General features: G+C 44.2%; 1 protein-coding gene and 1 long non-coding RNA gene across 6 annotated transcripts in view; both read left to right on the top strand.

Moving 5' to 3' along the window:
* Nucleotides 1-24,493, top strand: part of LOC101074368 (fragile histidine triad diadenosine triphosphatase) — a 124,582-nt gene that overhangs the window by 15,308 nt on the left and 84,781 nt on the right. For 3 of the 4 annotated variants that reach the window (XM_011613636.2, XM_011613635.2, XM_029826298.1), the window contains one exon: nt 24,209-24,325. In XM_011613636.2, the coding sequence (XP_011611938.1) occupies nt 24,223-24,325 (103 nt within the window). In that variant the 5' untranslated portion in view covers nt 24,209-24,222. Of the gene's footprint in view, nt 1-21,961; nt 22,109-24,208; nt 24,326-24,493 lie in introns of those variants that run through there. The other variant, XM_011613637.2, reaches the window with a different exon arrangement.
* On the top strand, nt 3,596-4,336 carry LOC115246813 (uncharacterized). Of its 2 annotated transcripts, none has more exons than XR_003885884.1 (2): nt 3,596-3,983; nt 4,174-4,336. It is a non-coding gene; the product is annotated as an uncharacterized lncRNA (long non-coding RNA). The 2 variants fall into 2 exon arrangements; XR_003885883.1 differs by having other exon boundaries at nt 4,130-4,336.

The raw sequence follows: 24,493 nt of genomic DNA, 5'->3' as shown, positions 1-24,493 counted from the left end.
TGTAGGGCTGGGTGAATACCGATACCAGGTATCGGTAGCCTTATTTCAAAGTATTGGTACTCCTAATGGCTACCGATACCATCCACCGTTACTCAAGGCAAAAAAATGACCACAAAAAGACAGAGTGTGCTGCTGACACCAACATGGCTGCTCCCGTCACAAATATGTTGATACCGCTGGTGTAAAGGCTAATAGCAGTAACTTGCTAAAACAATCAGGAACATCCCTGATAACTGGCAGTGCTGGGGGAGGATGGCGCTGATGCTTAAACCCCCGGAGTAGACCACTGGAAGAGGAACCATTGGCAGGTCCGTCCTGGACACTCATCATACTGCAGCATCCTCTCCTCAGATTCACCTGGCCAAGAAGTGGAGATAAAGGCCGGCGAGGTGGGAACGTGCTGGGTCCTCGCACAACGATGAGGGCGATGCATTATTCAGCAGCGCCCTGCAGGACCCAGCAGCCAATGAGATCTATATGATTTGACGCTAAACAGTTCTCTGCACAGAAGACTTGAGCTGTAAAATGCCTCCCAATGACGACATCATCCGATAAGCAGTCAATATTAATCCTCCTGTCCGCGGTAGAAAGAGTCCCCGGACACTTTCAGCCGAATAAGACGCTGCTAATGAATGCAAAGCACATTTAGTTTTGTCACCTGAAATATCTGCTCTGATCTCGTCACAGTTTTCCTTCAAACGGTGTCCGTGCTGCTGACTCTCCGTCGGGGATGAAAGTAACTTTTGTCTGTTTGAGTAGTTGGCCTCTGCATCGCTGAAGCTAGCGTCAGTGACAAAGCTAATGCTAGTCTCTGAGGGATAATGTGTGCTATTACTATCTATTTACATTCTGTCAGCCGCTACTGGCTAACATCTTTGTTAGATAACGTCAGCCCCCAGAACTACTTGCTAATATTTGCTGCTATTGTCGGGTACAAAGTTAATGAATACCGTTACCAGCAACCATGACTACTAGTGCTGCACCTATTACTATTATTACTAGCTCAGCAGCTCTATTGGCCATCTCTCCTGGCTAATGTGTGTTAAACTGACTAGTGTGTTCAGAAAAGTGAATAAAACATAAAATATGTATAAAAGCTTTTACATTTATAGATTGGGAACACTGCACATTCTTTTCTAAATGAAAAAAAATCAAATGTATTATTTTACAGGGGAAAAAAGAAAAGGGAATATTTGGCTGCTCAAAACAATATCAGTATTTTCAGTTTCTTGCTGCTTGCGGCAACCAACATCTGCCCCTTTAACAGGTCCACCAGGAACATTTAACTGCACTGCATTTCATCCTGTCTTGTCTCAGGAACGTTTTTGACATCATCACTGTTATGCTATAACATTAATGCTGTCGGTCTGTTGCTCTTCTGACTGGTGTCTTTGGGCTCATTCTCCTGTTGAAACAGCCATTAGGGCAACATTTCCTCCATGGAATAAAGGAAATTGAGCCCTTCCAGTAATTTTACAGATTCAAATTAATGTGGGTCTCTAGCCAGTCTGTCTTTAACCATCCCAAACAGAGAATGCTAACCTTGGATACAACAGAATCAATTAGAATCTAGGGTGCTCATTACGTCGATGTGCTGTGATGGGCTCTAAAGCCTGACTGAAACATCTCAAACAGGCTGTTTCTCTACAGGTGCTCCAGTAACTGAGTCACCACCACCTTCTCAAGAACTTTAGAGATAAAAGGAAGGTTAGACATTGGCCTATAATTTGCTAATACGTCAGGATCCAGTGATGGTTTTTTAAGCAATGGCTTAATCACTGCCACCTTGTAGGCCCGGGGCACATAACCTGACACTAAAGAACCATTGATCTGGTGACCATTGATCATCACTGGTAAAACATCCTTCAACAGGTGTGTTGGGATGGGATCTAAAAGACACGTGGTGGACTTGGATTTCTGAATTAGCGATAGCTTAGCGAGAACCTGTATGTACCCACAGTCAGCACATCTGGTGATGGTCCAGTTGTTGGGATGGCCTGGTTAGCTTTTGATTGATCGCGACGTGACATTAAAAAATATCAGCCTATCATTCATCCCGTCACTTGATTGATATACAGGGCAGCCAGTTAGATGACAACTGAATTTGACATTCAGGTGACCAATCAAGCGCAAACAACGGGGCTAAGTGCAGCAGAATGTACAATGTCAGCCTATCATCAATCCCGTTACTTGATTGACATACAGGGCAACTAATCAGATGACAACTGAATTTTGACCTTGAGGCAAACAACAGCTATTCAGCGAATTACCTCTGATTTTAAGCCATCGCTAAAGCTTATGGTCATCAAAATGAATGAGGGAGCGGGACCAAGTAAGAAGACAAAAACATATCACTGTCATACCACGATGTCAATTTCGAAGTGCGTTGAAGATTATTAAGTACAGTATATGAATATTATTAAGTCCAAATACCGTTCCACCTTGAGGCTGGCTGTCAGCAGCTACTGTCCGGACTATGCATCCCTGGCTGATTAAATTCAGTGCAAGTCATCAAAGTAAACTCTGGCAATTACAAAAAAAAATGTTAATAGTTAATTATTATGTGTGTTTTGCAATATTGGCTCATTCGGTTATGCAAGGTACATCAACATACATTGTACATCTAGGTTCTAGATGGTCTGTCCCTATAGCACTGCTTTGTCTAATGAAAGTATGGAAAATGAGATGTGGTCACTGAGAGCTCTGCAGCTCCTTTAGGGCAGTAAATGAGAGTAAAGGTCAATCTAGGACACATGAGAATGTGAAAACATCATTTCTTTCTGGTAATGAGCTTTTGGGGGTGCTCTTGACCAATAGGTCATCTTCACATCAGGGTTGTCCAGTTGTTCCAGTATTCAGAGGACACATTAGACCATCTTTGATGCCTCAGGAGCAGATCACTTGCTCAGGCTTTGCTATTTGGGCTATTATTCAATTCACTCAAATGATCGTTTTCCATTTTCTTCCACCTGCCTGGATTTGGGTGCCATTTTGAAACATTTCAAATAATTTTAGGTGAATAATCTGATCATTTTCTGCACATTTGTCCTTTCCTAGGCATCAGCCTCCCTCAGCGAAGCCTCACTGCTACTCTTTAGAAACTCAACTGTTTCTATTGACACAGCTCTGTTGTAGTTGCTAATGTCTTCTGCATTTACTCTGGTGCAAAGTGAATAGCCAATAAACAGCCAGTAAATCGCCGGTAATTAGCCAGTAACTAGCAAGCCATGATGAATGTTGTGAAGCAGGATGAAGTGTGACATTGTGGATTTCTTCAAGAAGGAGGGCGGTATGAGGAACTTTTGAGGCAACGCGACAGGCTGTGCTAACACTGAGCTGAGAGCTGAGATGATTAAAAAGCAAAAACGAGTGGAAGAGCCATTTTCTGTATATGTAGAATCAAAATACGGCTGTCAGCTCATTTTGCACAGCTAACCGATCAGCGATGGCTTCAGATTAGTTGGACCCTAAACAAGACATTGTGAAAATCAACTAGCAAATGTTATCAGGGTGGGCAGAGTAGGCGGGACCTGTAATAAAATCCGAATAAAGGGTGGCGTTTGGTTGTGGTTCACTTAGAGTCCCACCTTAGCTTGTTGCCCTGTCCCTCCTAGATTCCTGTGTTCTGTCTCTGACCAACACAACTGCTGCTCTGGCCCATCAACAGTCCCACACAGCCCCTGTTGACAGGGCCTTAAGTGTTTTTCCTTTCCTGCTGTTGACTGCTTTGATGTGGGATCCTTTTTCCCCAGCACTTTCTCTCCCCCTGCAGATTGTCCAGATGGATGGCAGAGGGCGTGCGTGTGTTCCCATGCCATCTGCTCATTATCTGCATGGGTGCTTCCATGCCAGCTCCATAAATGCACACGCACCTAAATTGAGCCAGTGCCGCCGTCGTTCCCCTGGGGGGAGGATTCCTGGGGGACGCAGGCACGTGCAGCAGCATCAGCCTGAGTTATAGGACAGGAGGATGGTACATTGAGGTTAGCGCCCATCTTTTTATACGCCTTTCTTTGACTCTTCCAACGGTGGATCTTTTATATTCACGTCGGACCACCGTTACCTGGGGACCTCATGCAATTTAAGAATTTACACCCCGCATCTGTTTTGCCGTAATGCATTTTCACAGGATACGCAGCATCTGTCTCACCAGCATTTCCAATTCAAATCCAGGATTTCCTCTCAATATGACTGCGGTGGTGCTGATCTCCTTGCTCAGCGCCGACACGGGGCTCCCGTGATTGAACAATAAAAGAGCGTATCTGCACACAGCCGGTGTTGCCAGACTTTCTCCTGATTTATATCAGAAAATAAAGGTGTTTGTTTTTACACTTTATTCTGCTGACTGCTAAATCCGTGCACATTACAATCGCCCGTCTCCAGCATCCTCATCTCTAAACATTAGATATCTTTAGCGAGGGACATGGATGCAGTCCAAACTCACGGCCGCAGCACACTCAGCCCGGCCCTCGTTGACATTACCTCATGACATTACCCTGGAAGAAATATGAAATATTTCATTCTCCCAGCTCATCAGGATGAGGGACAGCTACACATTAGCTCACTGTTGCTAGCACTGATGTTAGCATGCCGCCTGATCATTGTGCCACTTGAAGGTGGAGACCGTCTGGATATGGCTAGATCCACACCAAACACTAGGCTTCTGGTTGGACTTGAAAGAAAAGCTAGTTTTAGCAGATTGAAAAACAACTGTTGAGAGGGGATTTTAGCATCAGTACCTCATCTGAAGGTTGTTTTTTTTTGTATTTTTCTACCAAATTCGCGTGTTTTAAAAAAAAAAGATAATCCTGTCCGTCTGACTAAATCTGGTTGTCAATGTCGAACTTTCATGTCAGAAGAGCTAGATTAGCGCGGGTAATTTTATGAACCAGGTGAATCAACTGGATGGATGCAGTACAGTAGTAGGACAGATAAGTCCACAGGTGAAGACTAGACTCTGGACATTTTGATCGGACACATTTACAGACCCATGTTATCTTGAAGGGTCAGATCGGCTTCCTCCACTGTGTAATCAAACCCCCTTGTAATTTCCCAGAATGCAAGGCAGAGTTAGCATTAGCACTTGTGAGTTTTTGGTTCTGGGCGTCTCCTCACTCTGCCAGTGAAGAATTCATTGTGTGGCCTCGTAGATCTGGGACAGAGGAGACACTTCTCTGTCTGATTAGCTTCTTGTACTTGGGAACTGGCTCCTAGTACTGTTAGAATTTCTGTAAACCAGCACTGGGAGAGCTAATGTGAACTGTTGAAGGACTCGTTCATTAATTCTCTTTTTAATATTTGACTATAAAAACTATGCGGTTGTGGACAGGACACTTCTATGAGCTCCAGCGGCCTAATCCATCATCTACATCATCCAGTTGGTGCTGTGACACAGGGTTCCTCAGACCAGAGCAGATCTCTGAGTCCATTAAAAGCTTGATTGGGATTGTAACAGAGGCCGAACCCCGTGCACTGTGATGGCTGGAAAACAGCTTTCAGAGCTGCAGGAAGCCATAAAACATCCAATGTATTAATGATATTCTCCTCTTTGCTTGGAAGCTAGTTTAATATTTGGATGTTCTGATGGTGTTTTTGCAGACACCCACTCTCGGTCTCAGGGCTGATGCTGGTGTGAGTGGTGACCCTGACGGTACCATGCTGCACATTAAGTCAAGTTCCACTTATGACTGCATTGTAATGCCAATTACCTCTGGGCAGTACAGTGATCCCTCGCTATATCGCGTTTCATCTTTCACGGCTTCGCTGCTTCACGGATTTTTTTTTTGTGAGTCGTTCATTGCAGTTCTCAAATATAATCGAAGGTGGCATATCCGTTTATAAAAATCTTCTTGCTCAGAAAAAGAAAGAGCGCCAACAACTACCCATAACAATGTTCTTCTCTCGGAGAAAGACTCCTGCGCCTTCAGTAGAAACAGACGCTCCAGCGGAGCGGAGTCAGGACGAAGAGGCACAGCTGGGACTGGGAAATACGCGAGTGACAATGTTTCCAACCTTGTATTACTATATTAAAATTATTGTTTTAAACAAATTTTGGGCTTTAAAACAGGTTTTGATTTTTGGTTTCATTCTATAGTTCAGTATTGCATTGTAAAATAATAAAAAAAAAAAAAGCTGACTACTTCACGGATTTCACTTTTCGCGTGTTATTTTTGGAACGCAACTCCCGCGATAAACGAGGGATCACTGTACATCATAAATGGATTTTATGTTATAGGGAAGAGCGTGGTGTTGAAGTCATTTCCAGGCCTGGAACATGTGAAACCATCAGCCTGAACATCCTCTCCACATCTTGCTGATTATATCCTGGCAGGAAGTGGCCCTGCTGGGCCCCAGCTTTGTTAATGGTGGCTGAGTGGCTCTCAGGCTGCTCATTCAATGACCTGTAATGCATAAAATCTCACCTGCTGGGTGGCTGTCATTTCCTTTAGCACTAATGTGCCTTTGAGTGTTTATTCCATTATATGGCATATGTGCATTCAGATTGGGGGGGGGGGGGGGGGGGCCTATGGAACATTTGAAATGGCTTGGAGCAAATGTGCCTGTCTGTAAACGGTGGATCCAGATATTTGTAAATCTGACTCTCTATCGGTTCCAGCCTCAGCTCACAACACTGGGGAGTTGGTGACGTTGGTGACGGCCGTTGAAGATGAGTCAATATTTGGAGACAATATTGGTGATCAGCTTGTAACTGTGCACTTTGGAAAATTAGAAGCCAGTTATGCAGAGCAAGGTTTTATTACATATTTCACACCCAAATGACCAAAGTCAGTCAAAACTTTTACCGACCAGGACTCATTCTGACTGGGGCAACCTTTATAAGATGACATGTGTCTTTCTCACATGACATGACGGAACTGTCATCATCTGCCGCCTCAAATGATGCTGGATGAAGAAGCTGACCGGCTGACTCCTCTTTGGGGGTTGTCATCTCTAGACGAGCTATCATGGGGACAGCAGCCATCTTCAGCCACTCCTCATTGTCTGCAGATGAACGGCTGCTGTCAGTGTGAACAACTGCACCACTATTCTCTTCTCCTGCTTGATTATAATCAGATCGTGCAATCGTGTCTGTGAAGGTTATAAACCATCATCATGCAGTGCTGCTTAATGAAGGGTGGCTGCACCAAAGTGTTCCTAATGGAAGGAATGGTAACAGGTTTCCTGAGGGGACGTTCTCTTGTCCTCTATTGTCAAGACGTTATAATTCATCTCTAGTTGACTGTAAAGGTCAAAGAGGTGTTGATGTCAGGCCTCTTAACTGAGTGACTGAAGCGGCCGAGAAGGAGTGTGAGGGTGAGAAGGGGGAAAAAGATTTAATTCCCGAACCAATGGAGTAGCTCTGTGAAGTGGCGTGGAGAAACTCTCCTATCACTGTCTCCGCCTCCCACTGCTCTCCTGCTTTTAATTGCCATAAACTCATCCATATTCACACAGGTGCCAGGCCCTTTGCGGGTGATAGATTGGGATATATTTGCATAGAAATTGTGCATTTGTTTTGGTTTACTGGAACTGGCTTTCTTCTCTTCGGGGACCATCTGTCTGCCAACAGAGGATGGAAGGCAACAGCAGGAGATGATTCTTGTTTCCTTGTCCTCTTAAGCCTGATTTTGAAGGTTAGGGACAGCGTTAATGCCTGAATTAGGTTGGCGTTAATGCCTGAATTAGGTTAGGGAGTTTCCCATAGTGCAGCTGCAGAAGTAGATCTCGCTCAAAAGGGGCGAGTTCTGACCGGAAGCTTTAAAAACCACAAAGGGTCTCTTGTTTTCTGGTTGGAAGCTGTGAAAGAGTCCGGTTGTTTTCTTCTCCACATTCACGCGCACTTCTGTGAACCATCTGTGGTGAACCCGTCTCACTGTCACTGGGTTGTCTGAACACCATGTGGATTCTCCCCTGACAACTACTGGGTCCAGGTCAGGCTTTGCCACCCGTGCGCAGCAGAAATGGTCAGAGAGCTTGATGAGTGTGTCCCGTTTACAGCATTCAGGATGGGTCTAACCCTCGGAGGTTTCTCATGGAGGCTGGGAAACATCAGCGGTATCAAAGCTGAGTATGCTGGTCATGTTTAGCCTCCTCCTCCAAACTCCTCTGGAACCTGTTAATTAGTTTCAGTTTATTGGCCGCACGTTGCCTTGAACATCATTTCATACCAGCAATTTACTGTTGTAAAAACAAGAGGAAAGAAGTCAAATAAAAGCGCGGCACTCAATCTCAAACCCCTCATTTGCTCTATCAAGTGGAATATTGGACCTGGGATTGATTTGGATTTGATTATGTTTGCTTCTGCTCAGCATTGACACGTTCCACGCTTTAATTAAGGGAGGGAGTCTGTAATTGGGGAGTAAATTGAATTATTGTATTTGTTCAGTTGTGTCGCCTTGTGGCTGCTCTACCCATTTCATTTTAGCCTTCGGAGTTGCTGAGAGCCGCGCTTCCCTTGACATGACGCACACGTGCGCACATAAAACAATATTCATTTCACTGCATTAGTGATGAGCATTTATGAAGCCCCAGGGGCAAATAAAATTAAAACCTTTCACTTTTTTATTTGCTTCACTGTAGTTTAACTGTCAGCAGCTGGAGGCAGGGCTAATTAAAGCTATAAGTTAATTAAATGCAAAAAAGGTCGGTTCTGGCTTCAACCTGATCAGCCTCCATGATCCTGGCTACTTCCACTGAGGCTGAATGAGAACGAGTTGATGAATGGCCACAGCTGGAAGCTTTATTTTCTTCTGCGTCCATCTCATTGCTGGAGCAGGAAAACCGGCTATGCTGCATATCTGCTCCGCTTCATCCACCAAATCCCAGCGGCTCTGTCTTCAGGTGCAGCTCTGATGAAGGAATTTGTGTACGATGGCGCGGAATCACTGCAGGATAGTCTATAAAACCAGCCACGTAAGACAACATCATTTAAAACATTTCCTCCATCCAAAAAAGAAGCATACACATTTGTTTTAATTCACATGTGCTTTTAATATGTGTAATTCCATCATTTCCACTCAAATATTGACTATTTATTAGGTATAATGTTTGCTTCATGCAGATACATTTTGAAAGATTTGGCGTCGTTGATGCTGATCCTCCCTAAAGAGGAGATATTTTATTTTCAAATTTTTTGGATCTTGTTTTCTCTTTGCACTGAACTTCCTATTCACTGTCACTGTATCAAATGGCTGCGAGGTGATCCACCTTTGAGGTGATCCACCTTCGAGGTAATCCACCTGCTGACAACATCGGAACACAAGCAGGCTGAGCACTATAGGGGCCAGTGAATTCAAGGTCCAACTCAAGGTTTCTTCCTGTTAGAGGGAGTTGCTCTCTGGGGGTCAGTCTCAGTCTCTGGGTCTTGATGTAGAGGAGTGGAACAGACATGTATATAACTTTATTTAAAATGAATTTTTGGGAACCTCACTGACTTGTTTCAGAACTCTGGCGACTCTGTTATTGTTCTGTTGTTGGATTTGCTCCATTCACGAAGGCTGTTTGGAAAAATCAGTTTTAGAAGTTGCTCTTTTCTCAGTTGCTATGGAGACGTCACATCACAGATCAGCGTAAGCTGCAGCAGTATCTGCCATGTGCTATACATCTTCACCTGGGTTGACATTTAGTCTTTACAACCAGCTTTAAGTGGGACTGAACATGCTGGAACAGTAGCTGGAGCTCAGCGCTAACAGGCTCCACGAGGAGATGATGGTGGAAGTCTTGACTGTTCCCGCGTTTGTAGAGGTGCAAGGATGGAGATTCTCTGCTCCTCTCAGTGTTTATTGTAGATGTTCAAACAAAGCCAGAGGTATTATTATGCACATGCACATAATTAGCACCAAAAAAATATAATCCTGCCTATAAATACAGCAGAAGAGAATGTGTCAGCATGTGGCGGTGGAGTAGCATTCCTGAAGATCTCCAGAGTCCAGTCTGATCTCACCGTCATCACATCTTCTGTTTTCAGCCTGTGAACTGTTCCGACTGTGGTCGGCCTGCTGATGGCCTGGTATGTTTTATAAACACAGCTGTTCCACTGGAAATAATGGAGATTAGTCTGGATAATTCATAGGAATAAATAGTAACTGGGGAGGTGGCTCGGTGTGTCCGAGCACGTCAGTGTTCATGCTGCTGTGCTCTGATCTGCTCGTTGCTGCTGATGCATTATTAATGTGCATGTTTGTTTCAGATTATGTCTCATGGCAGTTGACAAGTTTGGAGCAGTTATCCAGGCCCTGTCCTAAATGTTTGATGAGAACAGCCGGAGAACAGGTCATCAGGCAGAGATAGGCGGACAGACTCTGTATCAGTCTCATGGAAAAGCTTATTTGCTTCCAAACATTAATTAGACTTTAATAAATGGACACCAGCAACAACCAGAAAAGCAGCATCAGGTTGAAAAGAGTGGACTGTTTATAAAGACAAACTCCTGCAGCTGGAAGTCAAGGACTTCATCCTGGGAGTTAATTTAATGTGCTGCACTTCCAGTGAATGACAATTACACAGCAAGACAAAGAAAAATTAACTAACTCTCAGCTAACCTCTAACGAGGCATACTCAAAAAGCAGACTTTATTCATTTGAGGAGGAAAAGATTCTGAGTAAATAACAGCATAAATAACCGCTAATGGGCATTTACTTTAGGTGCTCTCGTCTGTGTTCTTGTCGGAGGGGATCTCAGTACCATTTGTAGTTGCCGAGAACAGCATGAATCCCGAACGAGCGCCACCCGTAGAATCTGACCTCCTAAAGAACACTGGAGTTTCGAGAACCCCCAAGGCCATTTTCTCCTCTCACTTGAAACAAAGCATCTTATTTTCCAGCAGGAACGTATCTCACCTGCGAGACCCCAGAGATCACAGGCTGCCAGTAAAACCTCCAACAACAAACTGAAGATCTGCAGCCATCTGCTCTCCATCGTGTAAAAGAAAAAGCTGTGTGTGTGTGTTTGTGTGTGTGTGTGTGTGTGTGTGTGTGTGTGTGTGTGTGTGCGTGTGTGTGTGTGCGTGTGCGTGTATGTGATTGTCTGTGTGTGTCCTAAAGAGAAACCTCATATTCCATGAACATATCGGATGACTGTTACTGATCATTTGCAGCCTGCATGTTTCATTGCTTCCTCCTTGTGTGGCTGGTTCAGGTCAACCATTAACTGACTTAATAAATATCACCAGGCTTCTGTCACAGATGGGCAAACAAATTGACTTTCCCAGTGTTTTCTTCCACCCAGCAGATGCAAATAAAGTCCGTGAGGGACTCAGGGCTGTGTGATGTACTGTGCTGAGGCTGAACAGCCCATATACGATGCAGAGCTGTCACACAGTGAATCCATCTGATGAAAGTGTGACGTCTGTGACCTCGCATCACATCAAATCCCCGTTCTTTTGTCTCTTTGATGTGAACGCTGACAGCTAAATAGCAGAAACCATAAACGCCATTTCTAAGTCGTGGAAATTCCTGTTTAAGCACGGATAACTTCTGTCCTTTTCACCGGCAGTTTGAGAGCTGACAGTCTGCCTATGGAAGTCCTCACAAAGATAGAAGTACAATGATGTGCGTGTGAGGAATCAAACGTGTGATATTACTGCTGAGATTCAGACAGGAAGTGGCCACGCGTCATTCCGCATTTACACACGAAGATTGTTGCCCCTCAGACGTGACATGTCTCTGTCAGGACTCTTCCAATTCCCTCTAGCGTAGTTCAGTGGGCCTCCTGTCAGGGTTCATTGGTCTCATTGTCCTGTGTTGTGCCGGCGGTTCTGTGTGCGTGTCCTCACCCCACGTTCACCGGGAAGAGATCAGCGTTGTAGCTGTGTTTTTCCAATGGGATGCGCCCTGGGATGTTGTCAGAGGTCCTTTAGGGGCAGATGGATGCAGCATCTGAGACCATGCTGAAGAGAGATGTATCAAAGATGGAAGGATCCGCCTCAGGCAGGATTTGTCTGGAGACGGTCGAGGTCAGAGACGGACTCGAGAGAACGGGACATCCAACAGTGTGGGCCTCTTCTGTGTCTTTTAACACTTTATTGTTCTTCAAAAACACGTGATGGTGGTGCTCTTTGCATCTTCAGATGTTTCCTCTCCACAGGTAGAGAAATCTCTTTGATGATTCAGCATCAAAGTGAATTCTTATTGGGCAGAAGCCAGCTTACTTTGGTGATTTGTCAGGGCCAACGGCAGTCATTACGAATCCTTAAGCAGCCAGGAGCTGCTTCAAACTATCAGAGTTCTTTACTGGTGCTGGCATGAAAACAGATTATTGCTGCTCTCGTGGACATGAATAAGAACACCTGAGCCTCACAGGTGAAGTGGCTCAAGCTTTTAAGGTCAGTCCTGGTCTGCCAGTCCAGAACTCATCCCAGTTCTCCATCTGAACCATCTCAATGGTCTTGTTGGAGGCTGCAGAGTCCACCTCACCTCAAGGGGCCTCCTGCTGGATCCAGGTGCCGGCTCATGTGGTGCTGCGCTCGTCTGACAGTGATTTAACATTAATTTATTAGTTACAACTATTGTTGGTTTTGTTGGTTACCAGTGTGAGTTTATAAGTGACAGCCAATGGTGTCATGGCGTCAGAAAACCATTGCAGTTTAAAAACCACGCCGTTCCATTACACAATTAACGTGGCTCCTGGACCCTCCAAGTCTTTTCCTTGGAAACCTTGGACTCTAACTGACGGCTACTGAGCGTTGTGCAGAGACAACCGAGTCCATATACGAATGGTCACTTGCGTGGGTTTGAAGCCCAGCCAGTTTCCTCTGTTGTTCTGAGCCTCTGAGCCATAAAGTCATGATTTGTTGCCGCCCCGTTATTCGCGTCAGCTCTAAGTGATAGTAAATCCTGGTGCTCGTGGTGATGCGGAAGGTGATAACTGTGCCTAATTTATGTGAGTGTTGTGCTATCAGCCATTTATTGGTGTTGTTAGTGATTGTCAGCGTTATATTGCCATGACAGCAGCAATAAAAACAAACAACTCTGAACAGTTTAGGGGGAATATTAGAAAGGAGCGGTGGCACTCTTCAACCAGCCCAGTGGCATTCTCCATAATAAGATCTTCCAGATGTAGATGATTATCACCAGGCCAGTTTGGGGATTTTTGTAACATCTCTGAAACAATCTGAGCTCTCAGAGGATCATTTCAGGCCTTTTGTCAATCTTCCACTTTTCTCCGATGCCATTGTTCTCTCCCGGATGAGACTCCTGTGACCTTGGTGAGCATGTGCTGTCTTAATGAACATCATCGGTATTCGTCCATAGCTCGGCTTAGCTGCATTGATCTGTGGGGGATTTCTCTTGGTCTTTATTCACTGAGATCTGCATTTCAACGAGGGCTGTCCGAGGTCGGCAAATGGGGAGATGGACTTTGAAGTCAGGCTTTATCTGACTGTAGGCACAGCTGGATCCATAGTCTTCCCACATGTCCGTCACTAAAGCCTCCTCCTCCTGAGCCTCGTCCACCGGGGAGCCTTCTGGAAACGTGAGCTGTGCACTTTCCTCTGCCCTCTTTCACTCCATCGAAGTTACGTCAGATTCCATTAGAAAGAAAAGAATGATATTTCCCCTGTCTCCCTGCACTTTATCTGTCGCAGGTCTACTCTGTGCGTCCGCTCGTGGCTGACGACCATCAGTGAGCCTCACGGGCTGAGAGCATTTAGCATCACCACACTCACATTGATTGTCCTTCCAATCTGAACCCGTCCATAGTAAAGGACACAAAACATGGCACACAACGTTGGGGAGGCGGAACTTCAACAGGAGGTTCTGCCACCGGATAGTGGCGTTCTTAGCGTTGTTAGTTAGTAACTTAGCTGCCGTATTTTCACGACCATAAGGCGCACCGTACTTTAGGGTGCACCTTCAATTAACGGCCTATTTTAGAATTGTTTTCATATATAGGGTGCACCGTGTTATAAGGCGCATAGAATAGAAACTACAGTAGTGGCTGGGGTTGCATTCACTAGATTGAGCTGCGCTAAAGGGAATGTCAATAAAACAGTCAGATAAGTCAGCCAAACTTTATTAATGAAACACAAACCGGCGTTCTCACAACTCCGTTCACTCCTAAAATGAATAAACAGCTGTTTTATTATTTTTCCCGAGTGAAGTAGTGTTTTCGTGTAACACAGTTCTTTTAATAACAGCAAGTTATAATAGGTAGTGCAACATTTTTATCACGTAGTGGAAACACGTAAAATAATTAGTCTGATACCGTTGCGGTAAATCAAACGTTAGTGCAAGCACAATATACGGTAACTCGAACTCGTAACTCTCGAAGTAGTGCAAAGCAATAGCAATATAACAATAACCCAACGTTGTTCTACTGTTAATGTCACAGTATGATCAGCCTTGTTCAGTTGTAAACACACAAAAAAACGTAAACAGTAAAGCTCACTTTATCAGTTCATTCCTCATCCAGGAATCCCTCGAATACTTCTTCGGTGTCCGAATTGAACAGTTGTGCGAATATGGCATCCAACATGGCCGGCTCCGTCTCGTCAAAGTCCTCATCAGGGTCAGTGTCACTGGTGTTGTCTGGCATTTCAGTTACAATCCCTGCCTTCCTGAAAGCTCGGACCATGGTTGAGACTGATATATCAGCCCAGGCATTTACGATCCACTGGCAGATAGTGGCGTATGTTGCTCGGCGTTGTCTCCCCGTCTTGGTGAACATGTGTTCGCCTTCTGTCATCCACCGCTCCCACGCAGTTCGCAGTCTAGCTTTGAATGCCCTTTTGACACCAATATCTAGCTGCTGGAGTTCCTTTGTCAATCCACCCGGAATGACGGCAAGAACTGAATTAGTGCGCTTCACTTGGTTTTTACACCATCGGTGATATGGGCGCGCATGGAGTGGCAGATCAATAGGGACGGTGCTGCGTGAAAAAAGCCACCCGGTCTCAGGACGTAAATTTCTCTCAGCCACTCACTCATCTTTTCTTCATCCATCCATCCCTTCGAGTTAGTTTTGATGGTTACGCCGGCTGGAAAGTTTTCTTTTGGCACAGGCTTCCTTTTGAAAATAACCATGGGTGGAAGTTTCTGGCCATTAGCCTGGCAGGCGAGAACTACGGTGAAGGATGCCTTCTTATTCCCTGTGGTGCGAACATTCACCACGTGCTCCCATTTTGTTCACAGTGCGGTTCACAGGAATATCAAAGGTGAGTGGAACCTCGTCCATGTTGATTATGTGTTCTGGCTGGATCTTTTTTCCAGTGATGTTGTTTCTGCAGTATGCGCGGAAAGTGGCCAACTTTTCTTGGTAGGCTTCAGGCAGTTCCTAGTTCGTGTGCTGATGGAGAGGTGACGTCTTTTGATAAACCGAAAGCACCAAGAAGGACCGCCTCTAAATCCATTTATGTTCAGTTTGTCTGCTAGCGCTGTTGCCTTCATTCGAATAGTGACTGTAGAGACACTTCTACTTGCTGCTCTCTGTTCAACAACCCACTGTTTGTTTGCCAACTGTGGCCATCTTGCTTTGTTTCCTCGGAAGCTCCGTTGACTCTTCTTTACCTAGCGCAGGTCGTCTTGTTGCTTCCTCCACTTCCACACCATTGACTCGTTAATGTTAAATTCTCTTGTCACTGCTCTATTCCCATGTTCAACTGCTTGACTGATAGCCTTCAGTTTGAACTCTGCGTCGTAAGCGTGTCTCTTGCAAGGAGACATTTTGGGGTCTTTAGACACAGAAATGGTTTGGGACTGGACTGGAATTCTTCTTTGTAGTTCTTACTGCTGTTACTTCGGCCACGCCTACTGACTACGGTAGCCGCGATTAACCAATCTTACCGTAATCCATACAAAAGGCGCACTGTCGATTTTTTTTTAGAAAATTCTAGGCTTTTAGGTGCACCTTATAGTCGTGAAAATAAGGTAATAATGGAGAAAAATACCAGATGTACATGTGTTTGGATTCAAAGGTAGTCCAGTCTGAGTTTCCTGTTGAAGTGAAGGGATGCATCTGGATTCTGTTTTCCAATGTAGAACGTTTGTCAGGTTTGAAATCTTGGCTTATTGTGGACCTGTCAACACCATCCTGAGGACAGGCCTTCTTACCACCTCCTTTAATGGAATTGGTAAGAAGGCAGTGGTAAGACAAAAGAGAGTGACAGCAAACCTTGTGCACGTGCACACATTGGTGTGATGTCAGAAGGAGCAGAAAGAGTGGAGAAATGATCACAGATCGGAGGTCACAGAACAAATCCTCTTCAACGTAGGAGGATACATTATGATCTAAGATGACAAACTCTGACTTGCTGTTCCTGCTGCTGTTGGTTGTTGCTCTACTTCAGCATTGGGTGTTAGCTCAGGTCATTTATGATCTCAGTTCAAAGGTCACTTCAGCATTAGTTCAGTTTGAAGGTTGGAAATGAAAAAGTGATTCTGAAGATGTCCAAGGAACATCTTTACAGCTTCCTGTTGGAGTCCAGAGGAGCCTCCAGGCGTGAGCTGCTATTAGCCTAACAAACCAGTTCCCAGCTGAACTGTCGACAGTGCTCTGGAGGGGTGGGGTGTAGACAGCCAGTTAGGAGGATGCCTGATGGATTCTGGCCCTTTTCACATGAGCTAAACTAGCTTCATATATAAAACAGGTGGGGAAATTTAGTCAATCTGGTTGTTTTTCATGTGATTGTCAGAGAGCCAAGGGAGCGGACGGTCATCCACATCAGCGTCACTGGTCCACCTTTACTGGGGCATGTGTCCCAGTATAAATGTACTGTCTCCCAGTATAAGTGAGCCGTCTCCCAATATAAATACTATGATTAATTTTCAATAATAAATGTTTATTATACAATTACTATTATACAAGATGGCACAAAATATATTTCTACTCAAATGCACAGCAACAGTGTTAACTCCAAATAGTTTCACGTGCACACTCTGTATATTCTCCTGGGTCAGGTGTGGGACACTGAACGCACACCCAAATTTGAGGTCTGCTAATGTGGCGCAGCAGTCAAGTTTGTTATATGTTGAAACCAGATGATGTCGTACTCACATAACTTCTGTTGATGGATATCAGGACCCCAAAGCAGAGATGAGAAAGGGGGAGGAAGGTCTAGCTCATGGTGAAAGAGGAGGAGAGATGGGCACGAGTAAAGGATGGACACTTGCAAGACATGTCCAAGTGGACGTTGTTTGTTATGGATCACACTGTGCTCCAAATTAGCAGGAAAATGGGGATTTTTCTGAGCTTATTCTTCAAGTCATTGACTGTTACAGTAAAATTTCAATGTTATTCAACAAACTTTCAATTAAAAATAGTTTTAAAAAAACAATATGAATTAAATACACCGTTGCAAATTATTTAACAGAAGACTTTCAAAACATTTTGTAGGTTGTAAAGAAGTAAAATGGGTTTTTGGGTTTTGTAAGAGAGCCGGTGCTAAAATGCTGCAACATCAAGCAAACAACTATTTGAAGCTGACTGTCATTTTCACTGATTATTCAGGAAAATCAGAGAAAAATATCATTTGCACAATCATTCGGAGCTGAATCCCTCTAAAATGCTGCCTCACATCTTGGTGCCTTTGATCTGTGACTCTGCCCACACTGGATCGCTCCTCTTTGATCGGCTAATCTTGATTTATGTATCTAATGTTTGTGTTAATGATTGACGCTGCCCAATGATTCACAGAGGCAATGAGTCCCAGGATGTGCATGTGAGTACACGAGTGGGTCTGTCAGGAGCACGCCACGATGGACGCATCCCAAAACGGATGGATGTCGCTGTTGTAGATGCAGGTTATAGGCCTGTTTTGAGTTGAAGTACTGAGGAAGAAGGAAGGAATGCTTCCCTGCTTGTTCCCAAAAAGGGCAGAATTCCAGTTTTTAGCCCCCAGCTTCTCTAAGGATGAGCAGGCAGAGAGATCACGCTGCAGCAGATGTGGGATCGTGCTGGTGTAGCTTGTACAGCTCCTGATGGCTCCAGGTGTGTCCTGCCCCCTGTGGATGCTGTTTCAGTGGGTTGCCATGTTTAATGTCTGCAGGTGTTTGATCCCAGAACAAGCCTAAATCTCCCACCTTCCAGAATTTGGTTCAGTTTGGAGGGGAGGGACAGAAAACCTGCCCAGCTCTCTCTGTTATCCTGGATGGACAAAGGCCTCCTTCCAGTAACCCTAACCTGCTGGTGAATCCAGGTCACCGATTCCATCATGGCGACCGTCTCCAGGTACAGCTGTAACTGTCACAGTAGATGGAAACAGTGTCTTAATGTAGTTCTTAGATCAACTGGTCCTGGTTCTGTCCTCCTGGCACTGGTATATACAGACCCCCCCAAGAAACGTATTGAGTCTGCATTGTTGATGGTTCTTATTGACAGTCAGGGGTCAGCAACCCAAAATGTTGAAAGAGACAAAAAACAAATCTGTCTGGAGCCACAAAAAATTAAAAGCCTTATATAAGCTTTATAATGAAGGCAACACATACTGTAAGTGTCTATATTAGCTATATTAGCCTAGTATCAAAATGATAAGTAGGCTACAAATACATAATGAGCATTCATGATTAAATGTTTATTTTCCCTGCAGCGCATCCTGGAGATAATGACACACCATGTTACCACTCTGCTATACGATAATGCTTTAAGTTTGACTTCCATTATAATATTAATGTATTATGTTTCATTGCATTGAGTAAATTATAGAAATAATAAACAATGAGGAAAATAGGTGCTCTAATATTTTAATGAATGAATCCTTCATGTAGTCACCACCCGTGAACTGTTTTCCATGCTTAATTATCTCCCAGGTTGCAACAAAACTAGCAGCAGTAGTGTTGTTTGGAGATGCAATCCACCTCTTTGTGCTCCTCTAATTTCTCCAGAAGTAATGCAGTCTCACACTCCCAGCTGGATACTCGGCTGGAAATGTAGCATTCCTTACCTGGAAATGTCTTTTCACATTACTTTTTGTTATTTGACAACTTCTCATTACAAAGCAAACATGCGGGTAATTCTCCCGCATTGGCAATGAAAGCAAATGATTAGGTTCAAGAACAGTTGAGTCCTCTGTTTTCCTCAGCCATCTTTGTCTTTTTTCCTTTGGTATACATGGCCCATGACACACCCGCCGGTTTGTTTGCAACAGCCACCTCTCTGGCACCTCGTTGAGCTGAAAGAAATGTGTGTCGCAGGCTATGACGTACATCTATGTTGGCAGTGATGTTGAAATTAAATATTTATCGTACCCATTTTTACAGCATTGGAAAACTTTTAGAATGTTTGTCGTGTTTTTCCTCCTACAGAAATTATATTATAACCAAAAATATATTCAGACCATTTTTTTCCATTTTCATATTTTTGAAAATTGATTTTAAAGACTTGACGACAAACAATCAGTCTAGACCAGGGGTGCTTACACTTTTTCAGCATGTGAGTTACTTAGAAAATGACCAAGTTAAAATGATCAACCCATTATATTTATTTAGAAAACTATTGAGGATTCTTAGAATTTATGTTGATCTACTTTGCATAACCACATATGTTGCACAACACAACATAATTAACTATGTACATTTTTTGCCATTGTGAAAAACAACTGGGACTTTAGTTCCTTCCCCTTTCTCTTTCTCATCTCGCTTTTCGCAGGAATTTGGTGACGTATTTTCCATGAACTGTCCGAAAATTCCGCACCACATTTCTCTTCTTTGGTATTGCGATGGTAGACTGGCAGATGAGGTATAAGCACTTTGAAAATGTCATAGTGAAAAAAAATCCTCCTCCCATTCCGTGTGAAAGTGATATGCTTTATTGTTCTTACCTGGTCCAGCTCCCCCACTCAAGTGAAAAAATTAGCGGTAACAAACTGACTAGCTTGTTAGCTTTGCTGCACTTAGAGCCATTGCTTTCGCATGCACAGTGACCTAAGTGTCAAAAAAATTCAAATGTTATCTGACTGGCTGCCCTGTATGTCAATCAAGTGACGTGATGAATGATTGGCTGATGTCTATTTTTTTTATTGTCATGCAATCTACCAATAGTAACTTGGCGACCCGAACCCTAGCAGAAGAACCCTAACAATGTATTGAGCACGCCTGGTCTAAATGATGGACTGGGCTGTAGTTTGACAACAGTACAATTAGCTCATACTGGGAACACAGTAGCTGGACCTCTGACCTTTAGATGATCAGAAAGACTGAATGGTTCTAACCTGCTCTGGATTGGCTTTGGCCTCATCTCTTCCGTTCACTATCCCTCAGCTCCACCACTGGATGAACGAGTGAACGAAGACAAACAACCGTAAGGAGTGGATTTCGGTGGCATCGGGATTCGACTCGTTTATTAGCCCCTCCTTATCTGTCGGCGCTTCTGCTTGTAATATTCATTCTGTTCTGATTTGATAGTTGTGTGACTGATACACCATCACTATTGTACCCCCATCAGAAAATTGAATCTAAATAAGGTTTTTCCTTTTCCGCACAAGAGTTCCATATGTGTGGAGTTGGATGCAGGCGGCACAGCCAAGGTGCTGCGGCAGATGTACTTCTTTAATTAAGGCAGTGTTCATCTGCCACACTGCTGCACTCTTTTTTTCCTGCCAAAGAAATGAAGGAAGTGCTGATAGGAGGCAATTCCTCCTGCTCGGCTAAATCGAATTTGCACAGAATTCAACCCCATTTCAATGGCTGGACTCCTATTAGCTTGCCGGGCTCTTGGCTACCTGACACGGAGGTCGGCAGGTGAAATGATATGGACTTTATTTACCCTTTGTGAATTGATTTTACACTGACCCCCTTAATAAATTGCCATCTGCCATTGTAAGCGTGACCGCGGCGGCTGTTTACCGAGCTGTTATTGGATCTCTTAATGTCTTATCAATAGAAGTAAAAAGGATGCCTTCCACCTGATTGACTTCACCCGCTAAACCTGCTGTGGCCGCACTCCTTCAGCACTGTGCGATCAGCGGACCACTATTTTCAGCTGTCCTCAATATTGATGAAATGGTTGTAAATCTTTATAAATTGGCACTGAACAGCAGCTGCTCAGGGGGTCTAAAGCAAAACTGTTGCTGGATGGAGGGCAGGGGCCACCTCCATAGTCTGTTCCTGTCTCACTGCTCCAGGCCACTTAGTGATGGAGGTCCACAAGCACAGACTCAGATCTGGAGCCACAGCTGCCGTTCCTCAGCTGTCATAGGAAGAACATCCTCCACTGAGAGGGATGCGTCCAAGCTGGTGAACAGAGATACCAAGTGGAACATGGACAGAGGCACCTTTGAAAATGTCTCATGTTCACAGAGAAGATTTGTCATCATGCCAGGCCAGACACTTAATGGTGTTCATCCATCATCCATTCATCCAGCCAGCCATCCATCCGTCTGACCGTCCATCTGTCCATCTATCCATCCATAAGTCAGTCGATCGTCCTTCCATCAACCCACCCATCCATCCATCCTTCCATCCTTCCATCCATCCATCCATCCATCCATCCATCCATCCATACGTGCATTTCAGTTCAGCCTCCGTTACAGTCAGTGGCAGGCAAAATTATTTTAACAGGGCGAAACCTTGAGCAAAACTCAAATTGTACTGTCGATGAACAGATGGGTAAAGGAGAAAGAGGCTGGGACATTGAGCAGGACTGGAAAAGAAGAACAGACACATACATCATAGAGTGCAAACACGTGTGACATGTACAGTACATGTAATGGTTTATCATCCCCACTGACCCCATCAATTGCAGTTCTCTCTCCTCGTTGGGGTCAGAGGTCAGTGCCTTGCTGTAATCTGTGTAAGGTTACATTAACAGGACCATCTCTCCCACCAACTGTGGAATTCTAGATTTTAACTGCGGAATTCTTAGCCGGTGTTTGGAATGTTGAGAGAGGAGGGACAGTTGGTGAGAGAGGATGTAGATGAGCTGCCTGGGAGTAAATCCAAACTGTGGAGGGGAAGGGCCTTTTCCCCAATCCCTCTCTTCCTCCCATCAGGCCAAGCATCCTAGCAGGAATGAGCCTCATAATTGTTTGTGCATTATTTAACCCCATTAAGGCAAGTCATGAACACCTTCAGTGAAGATGGGCTCCTCCACCTCCTCCTCCTTTCTCTTTCCACAGAAATCAACATCAGATGGAAATTAATTGTTGTTGAAGATTCTCCAAATGCAGGACTTACCAAAGGTCTGGTGAACCACCATCTCATTCAAACCACTGTCTTCATGAGAGTGAGGTCCCAGCAACCTCTGAAAATAGCTGTGGGTGCAGCATCAGGTCTGCACAGCAGAACCTCTGTGGCTGTGGGAATTGAAGGGACTGGAGCACCCCCTACTGTTGTAAAGTGACTGAATATTAACATTTAAAATAACTGAGGCCTGATCATGCCCATGTTCAAATCCGGACCATGTCCATGTGCAGAAAATCTGCCCCCTGTTGGCGATACCTACATTACATTTGAGGGTTGTCTTCTTCTTATCTTTATTATCTGGAGGTTAAAAAAAAAGTGTCCAGGGAGCAGCCATAATGCAGAAATTCTTATTATATAGCAGCCTTTTAGGGAATAATTCTACACTTCTGAAACCTCCAACACATCAACTACATTACAAAAACTTCCACAGTTGTGAAAATTCCCATTTGGGTTTTTTAATACATACTTTTTTGCATGCAGCCTGTATTTTACTCCTGTTGTTCCAATCCATTTCCATGACTCTGTATTCCCTATTGTGCTGTAGAAGAGCTCAGGTGGCTCCTGAGGTGTGGGGCCCTGCACTAGCGCAGCTATAGATTTAGTGTGACTTACATTATAATTACTCACCTGGGCTTCTGCATCCAAATTCCCTTTTAACTGCTAGGAAGCAGAAAGCTCAGCCCTGGTGAACCCCCTGTGGGGCCAGAAATGTTTTTTCTCAGTGGGACATGAAGCGTGTCGTGATGGAGGAGTTTGTCAGATGTGACACCATCTTTCTGGCGTGGACATACTTGAACAGAGGAATTCATCTCAGCACCACAGTGGAGTGTTACCACTGGAGAAACACCCCAGATCTTCTCTCTTCCTCCTGACTCAAGTTCCAGTTTTGCTCGTTGGCTTCCTGCAAACATTTTGGTTACATATTCAAAATGAAGCCACTTTGAGCTGCTTGGGTTCATTTATTTTTTGAGATTTTCAGGCATAGTTTAATGACAAACTTTCCCTTTTCCTCCAAGCGTTTTACCTTCTTTTTCATGCAATCTAAAAATGTAGCTTATTCCTCAGGAAATGAAAGGCTGCATGCTATTTACATCACAGGATATTTACGACACAAAGTCTCTCATCCATCCTATGAGCCGGGTCGGGCTGTGATGCTGCTCTTCTCAGTACGGTTGTTCAGTAAAATCTGCTACCCAATATACTGCATGACAAACATCGGAGAGTTTTTTTTTTTTTTTTAGCTAATTCTTGTTTATTTCATAAGAAGATACTGTACACGCTCAGACCCGTCACCAGGTGTGGTCCACAAGTATTATTAGCATAATCTTAGTAGTAGTATTAGCATATAGTCCTAGATAATCCTACTAAAGGTTTATTATATCTGCACAGTAATGACACGCTATTCATCACATTAAAACTAATCAGCAGCTAATACGACCAGTTCTAGTAAACATCAGTCCTCATAATTCAAAGCAATAAATTACATAGAAACAATCTCATCAATATTCACCAAACACTTGAGTGTCAAATATATTAGACGTGACACTAGAAGCATCTTTCAAACCACATGTTGAATCGGAGGGCAAACTTTAATATCTCCTTTTAGTCTATGTAGAATGAGTGAAAAGGTAATAATTTTTATGACAAAAAGGCCCTCTGGGGGCCCTCCTGGGCCCTTTGCACTGTTTGAATACTTACTACTTTCATTTAGATTGCTCGTAAATATTTTTTTCGATGTTTTAGTAATAAAGAATTCATCAGAATTTAACAACACAGAGATCTCTACCATGGGAAGTGCACATTTTGGGGGGGGGGGGGTCAGACCCCCTATGGCCTCCAAAGGGTCCCTGATGGCCCCTATAGCTCCCTTATACATCCCCTATGGCCCATAGCGACAGGTAGGTGCAAACTAAATGCAAAAGCTTCTCCTTACGTCTTCTTGCCACTTTTGTGTCACCAGCTTCCTTCACTGAGGTTTATTTCTGATTGAGACCATTTAAAACTATGGTGTAAGTGGGACCTGGAGGGTGGCTCCTGCAGAAGAAGCCTGTGAGCTAACGTGAGGTGCTGTCATTAATAGCCTGCTGTCTTTACAGATCTACCAGTCAACATGGCCCTGCGTTTCGGACAACATCTCATCAAGGCCTCAGCGGTGATCCTACAGACGGAGCTGTCCTTCGCGTTGGTCAACAGGAAGCCTGTGGTCCCCGGGCGTATCTTAAGCTAAGGTTCTTTGTTCCTTGAGTGGCAGGTGCAGCTATCTTTGACAGCTTTATGTGCATCTTTTGCTCCTTCAAGACCTGGTGCAGTTTGTGTTTTAGCCTGTGTAGACCTGAGGCTTGGACTCATGGTGTGCTGCAGTTTTAGCATTAGCTTTAATT

Source organism: Takifugu rubripes, chromosome 19 (assembly GCF_901000725.2).
Source record: "Takifugu rubripes chromosome 19, fTakRub1.2, whole genome shotgun sequence".
NCBI lineage: Eukaryota > Metazoa > Chordata > Actinopteri > Tetraodontiformes > Tetraodontidae > Takifugu > Takifugu rubripes.
This window is presented reverse-complemented; position numbering and strand designations above follow the sequence as displayed.